Below are 15262 nucleotides of genomic sequence, written 5' to 3'. Positions count from 1 at the left end.
TCGGAAGGCGGCTTTCCCACTTATCTGAAATTATTGTTCCACCGATTGAACTATTCTTATCAATCAATCATTTACCTCGGAGGTCTGTGTGGAGTGGAGTCTCCAGTCTACAAAAGGGTGGATACGTAGGCAGCTTACTTATATCATTCGTCAATGGTGGACCATTCTCAATAATAGTGATAGTAACAAACATTATGGATATCCATCCCTAGTACATTAACCAGCCGCTAATACACATATCGAAAGTTCACGTCGTCCTGCACGTCTTCCTCTGCCATCCTTCCGTTAGCCAATTTCCCCTCCATGCGACTTCTCGCCGGGGTTCCCAGACGATCGGCTCTCGCATTCCGTCGTCCATAAACAATGCGGAGGGCACTGGATACCACAATTGCACCGGCGTTGACCGCCACAATCGTGATTTTGGCCGGTATATACCTGATATAGTTAGATTTAGAGGCACATAGAGCTACTAGTAGTGGTGCTTACGCAGGGGCATCCTTCGCTTGGAAGGTTTGGGGACCAATAACATTAGCAATGCTGAATGCGGCGGAGACAAGAGAACTGCCGGTGACCTGTAACTCTCAGCTACCGTCCAGCATGATAGGAAGGGTAGGAAAATATACCTTCATAGTGTACCCTTTGAAGTTTGCTCCGGTCCAAGCGAAAATCAGTGCCAATGGAGCCACAGTCTACTTCAGTTAGTCCCTTCTCTATCACCCAGTCGGCAAGAAGATATAATATACCGTATTGACCATGTAAATGCCCACCAAGCATCCTGCCTGGTTACTCCTGGGTAGGAACGACATTAAGCACGAACCCAGCAACGTCGGAATTAACAATACATCAATAGCCAGCCATCGCGAGAACCCACGAGCGATAGCCCATGTAGAAAGAGTCGTCGCCGCAATACTAACTACCCCCGAGGGCATATTGAGCAACGCACTTTGCTTCGACGTATATCCGAAGTCTTTGATCAGGATGGACGAGAAGGTGGTAATAACACCGCTGGGAATGGTAATCAAAATAGTCAGGACGACGAGAAGCCAGCTTTGCAGGTCACCAAATGCTTCCATTACCGAGCCCCAGCGAAAGACTTTCTGGCCGACTCCAGCTTGGTCATCTCGAAGACGTTGTGCAATTCGGTCGCGCTCCGTTTGACTGAGGAACTTGGCTTTCTCAACATTTTCCGGTAGGACAAACAAGACCAATATAGAAGCGACTACGTTAACCACGCCTATCACGACGAACATGATACGCCACCCATGGAAGGACATATTCGGGGGTGCGTGCTGAGCAGCGAACGAAATCAACCCTCCAACGATCTGGCCCATGCCTAAGCCGCAGTACCAGAAGCCATATCTCGGTGTGGACTCGGCGCGAGTGTACCACATGCTCGTGTACATGGTAAGGGCCGGTGCTGACCTAGTAGTTAGTGGGATGGTTCGAAGTGAAAGCACATTGACATACCAATAACAGCCTCCAGCATTCCGAGCAAAACACGCAACGCTATCATGCCAGCAAAATTCTGTGCGGCTGCTGAACAACACAGAATCACACCCCAGAGAAATACATTGACCCCAAGCACCTTTGTGATAGGAAATCTCTGGAGGAGAATGCCTGTTAATATTAGCATGTATCATAGAATTGAACATTTTAGCTATGCTACACATACCCTGGGGGATTTCGGCAACAGCATACGCCAGGAAGAACGCCGTTGCCAACCATGAAAAGTCGTTTCCACTCATATGTAGATCATCCTGAAGGCCCATGACATTCGCATACTATCGTCAAGTCAGCGTATGTCACAACTGAACGCCAAGAGGTAGCGACCCCCTACATTGAGGGAAATTTTGTCCACAAATTGCAGGAAGTACGTTAGAAACATGACAGGCAGGATTCGCCAATCGACTCTCCGAAGCAGGGCCCGGTCATCGTGCAGATCTCCGACGTCGTAGTCATCACCGGACAATTTGCCGTTCATCCCGATGTCTTTTTCGTTGGTAGGTGTCATTTTCACTGTATTTGCCATTGAACAGTTTTGATTGAGGGTGGCATGATCTTAAAGGGATTATAGCAGGAGTCAATTAAGTGTAGCTACATTGATACTAGTGCTTTGACTGTCTATACTTTCCCAGGATGATAACGATAGCCGTAAGTGGGGACTGTTATGCATCCGTCGCATAGATAGGCCGGGGTGGCTGTTGCCCTGATAACGTCGGATGAAGCTTGCCGCTGCTATGGATATGGATGACGGTAGACGTCCCTTCACTAGCCGTGCAAAGATATAAGACCCATCGAGAGTAGGACTTATGATCATCATTCGGATCAAGAAGAACAAGCACGACAATGCCCTCTCGCACTGACTCTCCTCTGAACATTGCCATCATTGGCGCCGGTCTTGGCGGCCTCTCGGCTGCAGTGGCCCTCCGGCGTCAAGGACATTCCGTGACGGTGTATGAACGATACGACTTCGCAGGGGAGGTGGGAGCCTCGCTGAGTGCTGCCTCCAATGGATCAAGATTCCTCGAGCAATGGGGTGTAGACATCAAAGCGGCAAAGCCGGTACGATACCCTATGTCTTGGATAAGCCAATACTAACGGCCCCAGGTGATTTTGAAAAGGTTGATTATGCACGATTGGTCTACTGGAGAGGTGAAAAGCGAGTACGGATTAGGAGACTACAAGTCGAAGTTTGGAACTGTATGCCTTCCTTCCATATTCCACAATATTGCTTTGCTGATAAGTTACTTTAAAAAAGGATTACAACAACTTCCATCGGATTGACATCCACAAAGAACTTCTCAAGTCTGCCTTCGAAGAGCCCGGCGAAGGCCCGAAGTGTACACTCAAAGTGAATCACAAAGCCACTGCTCTTGATGCAGAAGCAGGCATCATCCAATTTGAAAACGGCGCTTCAGCGACAGCCGATCTGATCGTCGCTGCTGATGGTATTCGCGTACGTCTTCTGGTCCCAGTAGCCCCATTTACCATTGCCAGAGTACTAAATAAGAAAGTCTTCCTCTCGTAACCTAATCGGAATAACCCCCAATTTGACAATGTCCACCTCATGTTGCTACCGCTGCATCATCGGGGCCGATAAACTGCGCTCCCTCGGACTCGACGATTATATCTCTAACGAAGCCATCGAGTATTGGGGTGGTTTTGGCATCGACAAGATCGTTATGTCTCCCTGTAGCAACGGCGAGGTCGTAAGCTGCTACTGCTTCTACCCGGCAGAGTATAATGAGCTCCGTGAAGATGGATGGAATATCTCCGCTACGCCCCAACAACTGGTGGACACATTCCCTGGGTTGGATCCTAGGATGAAGAAGTTGATGTTGAATGCGGAGGATATAAAAATGTGGCGATGTATGTATTCTATTCCCTTTCTGCTCAGGACAGCTGTTCTAACGATGTAGTGTATCGGCATGAGCCCTACCCGTACTGGGTTAAGGGTAAGGTTTGCCTTCTTGGTGATGCCGGTACGTTTTTATCCCTCATATTGATGGAAGATGAGATTGTACTAAGAAACAGCCCATCCAATGATGCCGGATCAATCCCAAGGGTCTTGTATGGCCTTCGAAGATGCCGGAGCTTTAGGCCTGGTTTTCCACCGGACATTCCGCGAACAATATAGTGTCACCGAAGGACTTAGCTTATACGAAAAGCTGCGCAAGCCGAGAGCAACCCGCGTGCAGGAAGCTAGTTTCAGGGCTCGAGAAGATCTCAGCGAACGTATTGGGTGGAGTTCATCGACAGATCGACCTGGGAAGTTGACGATTGAGGAAGTTTGCGGATACGATATGCGAAAGCATTTGGATGAGTTAGTCGCGGCGATTGCGCAGTAGACAAATCAATGGAACTGAACGTCTTATGTATTTACCATTTACAATATATGACTTCCATCACATTACTTCGTTATCTATGCGACATTTCATACAAACACCATCCCGGGGAACAGGCTATATCTCACCCTTGCCCAATTCCTTTCAGCCTCATCCGCCCATACGGTCTCCAGTAACTGTCGAGCGTGCGAAATATGTCCAAACCCCAAAGTATTCTCCATAACCATCAGTCTTTCCTTGACCAGCATCTGTCTCTCAACATCTATGCTACTAGCCCCAGCAATTACCAGCGGGAAAAGTAAACATCCCTCTACAGGACTACCATATGGAATGGTCATCACAGCATTAAGAATAGGAGAGACCGCGGTTTCCACCATCTCGTGGTGCGGATCATACCCATCAACAACCTGATGGAGGCGTAGTCGAACCGCCCATTCAAATGCCGTTGTAACTTGATCTGTCTCGTGGTCCGTAACCGCGGTGCTATCATAATCCGCTCTCCATGCGTCCAACTGAGACTGAACATGAGATGCAGCAGTTCGAAAGCCGAGCTCGGAGAGTTCATCAACGCGCCGGCTGCGATGCGCCGCGAGTAAGTTGACCATACCTAGAAGTTCGAGCAATGCTGGGACCATCCCAGAGACAGCATCTACGGGGGCAGATGAGAAACTGCAAATCGACTTATCCGCAGTAAGGTCAGTGAGTTTCGCACCCTCTCGAAGAAGTGGGGGCTTGCAGCGGGATATTGTCGACATGGAGTCCAGATACCGAAACAGCTGGAGGCAAAATTTCCCTTCCGGTGTCCCTTCAAGTGATTGGTCTCCTACTGAAGCGAGGAGTGCACTGGCAGCCTTCAGATGCCACTCCCATGCATGAGAACTGCCATCGCATAGCTCAGTTAGACAGAGGAGCAGTACCGTGGTGCAGGCTTCTAGCGTGGATTGGCCGCCTGCCGTCGAGAGAAGTTGTTTTACTTGCGCCAATGCTTTTTGGGATTAGCTTCCATGAACCCTGATCGCGGTATCATACATACCTTTTCCCTGGCGCGCTAATGCGCGATTCCAAATGCCTGGGTAAACACGTTTCCAATGGCAACCGCTCAGGCCTAGAATCACACTAGTCACTGTGTCTGAACTGGCTGCCATCGGTAACAAGATTGACAGAAAGGGATTACCGTCGGGATCACCGGACCGCGACAGTGAGCGCGCTACGATGTGTAGATAGTGATTGAATAGCGAGCGCTCTTCGTCATTGTGCAGATAAGGGTTGGCGGATCCGCAGGGTGATGCGACAGGCATGATGATCTCCTCCACAGCCAGCCATGGGGATAAGCTTCCTATCGGATCATCGACAGCTTGATCGGAAGGGGATATCGGATCTGGGGTTGCTAGAGATAGACTGCTTTCGGAAGAAGGGGGAAGCGACGGGTCGGTGGAGCTAGGGAATGACGGGGAGGCTTTCCATTGACAAGGGAGGTTTAGGCGGCGGCAGTCGCTGCATCGAGGTTGGATCTCGTCGCACTTCTTCTTCCTACTGAAGTTAATAACCGCGCTAATACGCTGTAGCTGTCGCTTCGCATCGGTTGTTTTACCTCGCCTTGCAGGACAGGCAACCACCGCGTGATCGGGACGCTCGAGGACGTCGATAGGCTATGGTTTTGGGGTCTAGTTTTCCGCCCGGTCGTTGGGGTTCGCAGACATGCCCCAGACCTAAGAGGAGACCAAATCAACTCAGTCATTCCATATTAAAACGTGCGATACACATACGGGCGCAGCGGGAACAGGGGGCGCCCCCGTCACAGCGCTGTTTCTATTGACTGTTAGCGGCGATCACAGTATCTAAGTTTCGGTATTCGAACGTACAATCTTTGCGCATCGCGCGCATACACGACCAGTGGAATTCATGGCGGCAGTAGTGAAGCCACGACAATAGCATATCCATGATGCAGGGAGTGAGGAGAAGCGACGGAACGACACGGACTCTTATCGCCCATCCGACGCGACGGACGATCTAAAATTGATAAAGCTTCCCAACTCGGGGCTCTCTCCCGTCGGTGATTCGTGGATAAGGCCAGAGGAGGCGATATGCAGCCTATCACCGACATTTCTCTTATTAATGGATAGATATGCGATCTCCACAAGAGTCGCTAATGCGGCAAAGACCTGGGGTAATGAAGAGCACTGACCTTTTTTCCCCGCATTCTTTCCCTTGTCATCGGCATGGGGGTTCTTCCGGGCTCCTTGTCTTTATATCCTCGGCTATGATTCAGTCTCTATATATAACAATCATATCATATCCATACCTAGTCTTCGATTTCAGTCATTGTTGAAATCTACAAGACTCGACTTCGACTCAACCTACCTTCACTTGGCAGCAGTTGATAATGACAAGTGGAGAGACTCGGTTACCGGTATCTCATATTGAGCCAAAAAGATGAATGGGTTCTCCATTATTAACATCGTTGTGTTGGCTTCTTCGACAATTCAAATAGAGGCAGGAAGGGAATACCCCGATGCGCTTAGTCTTACCGTTTCGCTAGAACTTCGGTTCTACCTAGCTCCAAACTGTTGAATGTTGCTGGTTCGTGACGGCTATCAAAGGTGAATTAGAGCTGAATACCATGGGCTAGTACCACTCTACGTAGAGAAAGCGGGGGCAGGAAACTAAATTAGAGTAAGAAGAAGCTTTCTGGATTGCATATATCTGTCTATTTACTCCTTCGAAGCTAGCTGAGGTCATCATGCACCTTGTACGTTTGTCGGTCACGGTTGGACGATCGGATGTTATATCCTATGTCAGCATAGGATGAGATATCTTGAAGAACAGCTGTTAGGGGTCATAGATGCTTTTTAGTCCTTCAGATTGATGCTTACTTTTATCTTCATTTCTCCCAGGAAACGGTAATCTGAGGATCATTTACAACAAAGTCTAACCAAATTATCCCAATTGACAACATGAAACTCTGGTAACATGGGCGGGGGTCACTTGATACTCCGACGTGAAACTTAATATATGGATGGTTACAACGGTAGTAAACTTAGTGATTGACAAGATTGCTAGTTTGTTATCCAAAGATATATATTTGCAACCGGTTGGTTTGGCCCTTTGGGTTCCCTGCCATCATTATTAACGCTGTAGGTCTCAGAACAGCGTCTTAGATCGTAATAATATGCTACATATAATGACGAGAATATATTCGTAGACAGTGATTTTTTTTTAAATCGAGATTAACGGACATTGAATCGAAAATTAGATTGATATACGTAGTAACAAAATAGTTTTGCTTGATAATAGTAAACTATAAAATGTTTCCAACAATTAGGCCGGCTGGCCCAATGGCAAGGCGCTTGACTACGAATCAAGAGATTGCAGGTTCGACCCCTGCGTCGGTCATTTTTTTTTGGTTTGTTTGTGTTTTGCTTGGGTTGATTATCTGCTGTATCCGTCCCGTTACCCACAGAATTTGTCCTGAGTTGCTACAGTTTTTGCAGGGAAGATGCCCTGCTACCTCATTGTACTTCGTAGACAGTCCATGTTCCATCATCGAGAGTGGGCAGTCTAGACGCGAGCCTAGCCTAGCGAGTCATTGTACGGTTGATCATTCTAATCTCGTAACAATACTTGACGCGAGCCATCTCCGCTTGAGGATCCATGAATGCCGATCGAGCGGGCACCAGTCAGATAGCGTCGGTCACACCTGATGCGAATATCTCACCGACAAGAAAGATGTCGAGGCTGTGGAGAAACCGTTATTGATCAGGATGCGTAGTGGAAGTTACTGTACAGAGAGAGGATCGAGAATTAGAGGAATCTCTCGTAGGGTACGGAGTAGACTGATCGATACCACGTCATTAGGTAAATGCAATAGAGAAGAAACACGAGAATTGGCGTCGAATGTAGTGGTCACTGTAGGGTTTAAGTTGTTGAGGCCGTCGTTCGAAAGGTGACTAGTATCCATGATGTACATACGTCGTATATTAGATGGTCTAGGGATGACCAGGGATTCCCCGCAAACCCCGCATGACTACCCAACAACACCCTAGAAACGTTACATGTACAAGAGACCGGGCTTTCAGGGAGTCCAACAAAAACATAGAACCGGCGAGACCGAACCTTATCTTCCCTTTATGTATCCAAGCGCCACACTGAGCGCCCCTTGAAGCAAGGACCCGTACGGTGTACTAATGCACTCAATCCCATTGGCGAGCAGTCAAGTGACACCCAATCAACCACCCAATGGGGTAAACTCCACTTCGACGGGGAGGAAGAAGACATGGCTAAGCATGGCCAAGAGAGTTTCTTTTCGTCGAATGGTCTTACACAAAGGTCGGCAAGGCCGGGGAGACGGCACAACAAAGAAAAAAGAAAACACATGGGTGGCGAGGGTGCCGAGGTTCATCCCCGTACTTAAAGAATATATACTCAGTTACTCGTACCAAACTACTCGTATATCCAGATCTCATTTCCGTTACCTAATAAGCTGGTGAGAGCTGGGGGGCGAAAAGATGGTTCCTGTCTCCGGGATTGTTTTTACATAATAAGCGGCCCTCAGTCTGGGGAAATGATTAGATTAGATTCCCCGGTCGCATTCTGTTAATAATGAGAACCGACAACATGGACAGGGATGGAGAAAGCACCCCAGTAGTCTATCTATTGACTTTATCTGAACCTCTATTGGTGATCGCGTATCATGATATCCATGCTCTCATGCTTTGGATGGCATCAACGGTCTGGTTACTTCCTTTTCCCTGCCAAGGCCACGCCGAGAGAATGTAAGAGTGGCTAACTTCGGGAATCCGACGGGTGGGGGTCGGAGTTGAGAAAGCGAGAAATCTGAACGAAAATGGTGTAATCCAAGTCATTTCCAATCATGTGGCCGCTCCATCGGGAAGGGTAGCTAGCTAGCTAGCTTGCCTGCCATGGACAGTTTAGTGTTCAGATGGTAACCAGAATAGAAATCAATGCTGATTGACTGGAATGTCAGAATTAGCTTCTAGCAAGGTAACATCGCGTGGTCGAGGTTAAGCCTGATGTCCGGGGTAAAAGCACGGAAAAGGTAAGGGTGGCTGACTCAGCCGCATGGCAAACATACCACTTGCTTCCCAGTTTTGCCATTATCTCCTCGTCCTACGAATGTGAGATAGGGAGCTGGAACAACCATGGATGATTGGTGTGCCAAGGGCCTGAGGTTGCACTACAACCTGCCAGCCAAGAAACCCGCCAAGCCATGGTTCACTCCCGCGACTGGTGAATTATACTCCGCTTGTGCTTCTTTCTCTGCGCTCAGACATGTCCGCTTATCTTCGCGTAATTTCATTTCACTTCTCTATCTATTCGGTCGGCTGGTTCCGAATCCAAGTGCCATAGCCAAGACGACCATTTGATTTCTCGTCCAGTTATACCTTGCAATGATCAAGGTTCATTCATCTGGCATAAACTTATAAGGCCGGTTATCAACGGGTGGTCTTATGTTGGGGACCAGTGACCGGTTTGAGATAATCCTCCGTGGCTGGCCTTAGATCGTATTGGAAATGTCAGATTACCGGTAGGAAAGTAGTATGGATGTAGATACTCATATGTAGTAGGAAGTACAGTAGTAGTAGTACTGGAGGAGTAGTAGTGTAATCTAAACCACGAGTGGCAATTGGACCGGCATGGGTCATGGCACGCGATAAATCATCCCAATTGCTTTTTTCTTTTTCTTTTTTTCTTTTCATGATTATTATTATCATAATAATAATAATAAATATTATATATATTTTTTAATTTGAGTGACCTTTTTGTTTAACACTTGATTTCCCCTCCCCCCAAAATCCTAATTCTCGTCCCACATGAACCACCACATGTATTAAAAGCCCCAAGTCTTCTCCCCGTCTTCCATTCCCTTCTTTTCTATCACAGTCACATATCTATACACATACACATTCCTTCCCCTCTGTGTTCGTTTTAGTCTGCGCGCGTGACTCGACTCGACATCATGAATCCCTCCGACCCCTCGGAGACGGTCGAGGTCGCCAAAGCGACAGCCAACCTTCATGATGCCCATTTGAATGAAAAAAAGGCTCCTTCCATTGACAAGGACTTGGACATCACACCGAGTATTGAAGAAGTACCGGCGACCAAAGTTGTTGGCGCCACCACCGATGATACCGATCTCCAAAAGACCTATCCGACCGACGAGGAACTGAGAACCCTGCGTCGAGTGTGCGGACAAATCCCATGGACCTCATATACCGTGGCGTTTGTGGAACTGTGCGAGCGATTCTCCTACTATGGAACCACAGCCGTTTGTGTGTCTCTCTGCGCTGGCACATCCATCCTTGAGATCCCGTGCTGACATGCATTAGTCGTCAACTTTATCCAGCGTCCCATGCCGGCAGGCTCCTCCACCGGTGCGACCTATGATAGTTCACGAGTGCCGGGAGCGTTGAACATGGGCCAACAGGCCTCCACTGGTTTGACCTTGTGTAAGTCGCATGTCCTTTTCGAGGGAAAGAGTGGGTCCTGAACGTCTAGTCAATTCCTTCTGGTCCTACATCATGCCCACGGCCGGCGCATTCGTGGCCGATCAATACTTGGGTCGATTCCGCACCATCATGTACTCCATCGCTGCCGCTTTGCTTGGCCATTTGATTCTGGTCATCTCCGCCATTCCCAGCGTGATCTCCCACCCCCAGGGCGCGATCGCCTGTTTTTCGATCGGTCTGATCATCATGGGCGTGGGAACGGGCGGTTTCAAGTAAGGCCTCACCCAATCCTCCTCGTCATATTGAGATTCTAGATACTTATGCAAATCAGATCGAACATTTCACCCCTCATCGCCGAGCAGTATCGCGAGGAATATCCATACATCAAGACCCTTGCCTCCGGGGAACGGGTGATCGTGGACCCAGCCATCACCGTCCAGCGGATCTACCTGTACTACTACTTGACTGTCAACATTGGTTCCATCACCGGCCAGGTGAGCATGGTCTATGCCGAGAGATATGTTGGGTTTTGGCTCTCGTACTTCCTGCCGACATGCTTGTTTCTGTGGTGCCCGACGGTGTTGTTCCTCTGCCGGAACAAGTACTACCGGGTGAAACCACAAGGCTCCGTCTACACACAGGCGTTCCGGCTCTGGAAGCTGGCGATGAAGGGGCGGTGGTCGCTGAACCCGGTTCGGCTGTAGGTGTCCCAACGTGTCCTGTCTGGCCTAAAGTATACTGATAAACTAGGTTCAAACGCAATGACAAGCCATTCTGGGAACCAGTCAAGCCGAGTGCTTTGGGTCCTAATCGTCCTCAGTGGATGACCTTCGACGACGAATGGGTCGACGAGGTTGCTCGTGGGCTGAAAGCGTGCAAAGTGTTCCTGTGGTACCCTCTGTTCTGTATGTCTTTCCCCCCATTGTCTCTATCTTTCACCCATACTAATGTAGAGTTGCCCAGGGCTCGCATACAACCAGATGTTAAACAACTTGACATCCCAAGCGGCCACCATGCACCTCGGTGGTGTCCCCAACGACATCATCAATAACCTCAACCCCCTTGCCTTGATTATATGCATTCCCATTTTTGATCGGGTCATCTACCCTGGCCTGCGACACCTGGGATTCAACTTTACGCCTATTAAGAGAATCACGTGTGGGTTCGTGGTTGCCGGCTGCTCCATGATCGCCGCCACGGTGATCCAACACTACATTTACGTGAAAGGCCCTTGCGGCAAAGAGGCCAACTACTGTCTCGATGAATATGGAAAGTATTCGCCCATCTCCGTCTGGACCCAGGCAATTATCTACATCCTCGGTGGTATCTCCGAGATCTTTGCCTCCATCACCTCCCTCGAGTATGCCTTCACCAAGGCCCCCAAGAACATGCGGTCGATCGTACAGGCCGTTGCACTCTTCATGAACGCCTTCTCCTCCGCCATCGGCCAGGCCTTTGTCGGCTTGTCTAAGGATCCCTTGCTGGTGTATAACTATATGGTGGTGACGATCCTAGCCTTTGTCGGTGCCATTGGATTCTGGTTGAGCAACTACAAGCTGGATCGGAGGGAAGACGAGTTGAACAACCTGCCGCAGAGCAAATATACCGAAAAGAATGGCGTGAGTTTGGACGAGGAGAATGCCCGGAAGTAAACGGACGGACCGGTGCGCCAGATACCCTGTTACGTGGAGATGTAATGTGATGCTAGTTATGTAACCTAATCGATTATGCTCGGTGCATTGACGCCTCTCAACTTTGATTATGATCCTTCCCCGTTATCCGTATTTCTTAACCGTGCATATGTTGGGGGTCTAGTAACTCGTAGTTTCTGTCTTCACCCGCCGCATCCAAAGGGAGACGGCATGGCTTATTTATGGGCTGGGTAGTACCCAAACAATGGTGGTATGTATAGGATAATAACACACGATCTCGAAGAAGAAAAAAAAAAAAAAAAAGGGAAAAAAGGAAGGACGGTCGTGAGTAGTCAAATTAATGTTTTGGTTTCCCCAAAAGGTTCGATGAGCTTGACAGACCCTAAGCGCTACTGATTTCCACTTCGAGATTGTACAATATACGCACTGTATTTCCCTGAGTGAATGCCCGGTCTGCCATGAGCATCATACCATATGCAAGTATTTCCACGATTAAAGACCAGAAAAAAAGATGTTCTACAGGATGAGCTCATCTTAGAGCCAAGCACGTAATCTGAAGCGGAATCTCCACTGTGGGGTAAAGGAGCTTTTAGTTTATTCAACAACCTTCTCTGTAAGAGAACAGTGGACTCTCGGGTTTATTCTGTCAATTAGTTGAATTTGGAGATATTCAAGCTTATCGTCCTTGCAGATTGAGAATGACAAGCATTAAGGTTGTAGGGACTGGTCGGATGTGAGACGTGACAGTTGACAACCCTAACTCGGTGGAAATACATTTCCATGAATAAATTCATATCCGGCCGAAAAGTAAGACGATCATCAATTGACCCCCCCTCCTTTATTGGACGATCATGATGCCATATCCGCTAAAATGAAGCTCTTGAAGCATCATCACCTGGTGAGAATATACTTGTCCAGAGTCATGGTCGATATCCAATGGGCAACCAACTGCACCTGGCACCTGCACCAGCTTTTGAGATCTCATCCCGATAGCTACAGCCGAACCTGGTGGGTCTGAACTCTAATTTACCCAATACGGCACGTCAATTGCACCCCTGGATTCGCTTCACTCCAGTATCTGTTTGTCCCTAGACGCGCGGCGCTCGCAAAAGCTCGGCAAACCGTTGGATGGCATCATCCCGTCGCCCGCAATCGCAATCGCAATCGCAATCGTGGACTCATGAGCTGTTCCCCCGCATTTGAGCTGATTGATATATCTACGGAGCCCAGCTGCAGATCCTAGACAGCTTCCCCATGCCAGCTACAACTTCAGTCAGCCATCATGAAGCTCTCAAGCATTGTGGCCCTGTCGGGCCTTCTGGCGGTTTCAGAGGCTCTCCCGCAGCAACAGATATTGCAGAGAAATGTCGCCAAGAAGCCCAATTTCCTTTTCATTATGACTGATGACCAGGATCTCCAATTGAACTCGACTGCATACACCCCGCATATCCTGAGTCTAATCAAGGAGAAGGGCACCGACTTCGCAAATCACTTTGTCACCACGGCTCTATGCTGTCCCTCGCGGGTCAGTCTGTGGACAGGACGTCAGGCTCATAATACCAATGTGACGGATGTGAGGCCACCCTGGGGTACGTGACTATTCATCCCATCGCATGCTGAGTAGACTAACTGTAATAGGCGGATATCCCAAGTTCATCTCGCAAGGCTTCAATGACAATTGGTTCCCCGTGTGGTTTCAGGATGCCGGCTACAACACCTATTACACCGGAAAGCTCATGAACGCCCACAGTCTCAGTACCTACAATAAGCCGTTTCCCAAGGGCTTCAACGGATCAGACTTCCTTCTCGACCCGCACACCTACTCTTACTACAACTCCACCTACCAGCGTAATCGCGAACCCCCCAAAAACTATGCCGGTCATTACACGACCGATGTGATCACTGAGAAGGCTCTGGGACTCCTGGACGAAGCCCTGGAGAGTGACCGACCCTTTTTCGTGGCTGTTTCGCCGGTTGCTCCCCATTCGAACATTGATCCGAACACGATGGGCACTGCTGCAAGCATCATGTCTGAGCCGATCCCTGCGCCTCGCCATCGGCACTTGTTCCAGGGCGTCAAGGTACCCCGGACTCCGAGCTTCAACCCGCTCAACGTAAGTCTACTCTTTCTGAACCGAGGAAGGGGCTCACTGACAATTTCAGCGCACCGGAGTTAGCTGGGTATCCAACCTTGCGCTGCAGAACCAAACCGTGATTGACTACGAAGACCATTATTATCGCCAGCGACTGCGTGCCCTGCAAGGAGTTGACGAACTGGTCGAGAAACTGGTCTCTCGTCTTGAGGAAAGTGGTGAGATTGACAACACCTACATCATCTACACTTCCGACAACGGATTCCACATCGGTCAGCACCGTATGCCCCCAGGCAAAACTACTGGTTTTGAAGAAGACATCCGAGTCCCGTTCTTCATTCGAGGCCCAGGAATTCCCGAGGGAAAGACCGAGGACAGCGTTTCGACGCACATCGACCTGGTCCCAACTTTCTTTGAATTAGCCGGTCTGCCACTGCGCGACGATTTCGACGGCACGCCATTGCCGATCAAGAGACAGTCGGCTTCAATTTCCCATGAGCATGTTACTGTGGAATTCTGGGGCACCGCCGTTCTGGAGGGTGACTTTTCCAAGATCGGTAAGGCATTTCCTGCTGACTAGTTACACCATTAATGCGTGCTAATCGAGTCACCTACAGGTCCGGACGGGGATGCAAGCATGCCGAACAATACCTACAAGTCTGTCCGTATTCTCGGCGAGGGATATAATCTTTACTACTCCGTATGGTGTCACGGCGAGCACGAGCTCTACGACCTAACAGTACGTCGCTGCAACTCATCCATCTCAGTGAAACATACTAATGAGCCCAGGCCGACCCTTACCAAATCAACAACATTTACACACCCAGGAACACTACCTCCCAGCTCCTCGGGCGGCCCCTGCAGGCAGTTATCACTCGTCTTGATGCTCTACTTCTCGTTCTGAAGACCTGCCAGGGTCCCACCTGTATCGAGCCGTGGAAGGTAATCCACCCTGACGGCTCTGTGCAGAGCCTGAAAGACGCGCTTCATCCACAATTCGATAATTTCTACCAGGAGCAACCTAAAGTATCGTATGATCATTGCCTGGACGGATATCTTCTTTCCAACGAGGGCCCGCTGGTTGGGCTGCAGTACCGGGATGGATTGAGCTGGTCGGCGTGGGCTTGATTCCGATGATCATGAGGACACAAAAATTATTGTAATGTATAGATTGATGGCCTTGTACATAGAGGTTAACTTGTGAT

The 15262-nt window shown here is 49.1% G+C and overlaps 3 protein-coding genes and 1 non-coding gene across 4 annotated transcripts; 3 read left to right on the top strand and 1 right to left on the bottom strand.

Annotated features, from left to right (window-relative positions):
- Positions 1-227: 227 nt before the first annotated feature.
- Positions 228-4093, bottom strand: AO090010000742 (uncharacterized protein; the record flags this gene model as incomplete). The annotated part of the gene is made up of 8 exons (XM_023233507.1): positions 228-435; positions 487-572; positions 624-689; positions 744-1417; positions 1468-1617; positions 1673-1781; positions 3736-3765; positions 3941-4093. The coding sequence occupies 8 exons, from the start codon at positions 4091-4093 to the stop codon at positions 228-230; spliced, it is 1476 nt and encodes a 491-aa protein (XP_023094315.1).
- Positions 4094-7166: 3073 nt separating this feature from the next.
- On the top strand, positions 7167-7238 carry AO090010t00016. Its single transcript has one exon. It is a non-coding gene; the product is annotated as a tRNA-Arg (tRNA).
- Positions 7239-9822: 2584 nt separating this feature from the next.
- Positions 9823-11964, top strand: AO090010000743 (putative MFS peptide transporter; the record flags this gene model as incomplete). The annotated part of the gene is made up of 6 exons (XM_023233506.1): positions 9823-10135; positions 10193-10312; positions 10362-10584; positions 10644-11012; positions 11063-11217; positions 11318-11964. The coding sequence occupies 6 exons, from the start codon at positions 9823-9825 to the stop codon at positions 11962-11964; spliced, it is 1827 nt and encodes a 608-aa protein (XP_023094316.1).
- Positions 11965-13246: 1282 nt separating this feature from the next.
- On the top strand, positions 13247-15185 carry AO090010000744 (sulfatase family protein; the record flags this gene model as incomplete). Its single annotated transcript, XM_001827642.1, has 5 exons — positions 13247-13553; positions 13603-14078; positions 14128-14614; positions 14675-14796; positions 14847-15185. The coding sequence occupies 5 exons, from the start codon at positions 13247-13249 to the stop codon at positions 15183-15185; spliced, it is 1731 nt and encodes a 576-aa protein (XP_001827694.1).
- Between the last annotated feature and the right edge of the window lie 77 nt (positions 15186-15262).

Source organism: Aspergillus oryzae, chromosome 8, assembly GCF_000184455.2.
Source record: "Aspergillus oryzae RIB40 DNA, chromosome 8".
NCBI classification, from domain to species: domain Eukaryota; kingdom Fungi; phylum Ascomycota; class Eurotiomycetes; order Eurotiales; family Aspergillaceae; genus Aspergillus; species Aspergillus oryzae.
Note: the sequence above shows the minus strand (reverse complement) of the source record. Positions and strands in the feature narration are given on the sequence as shown.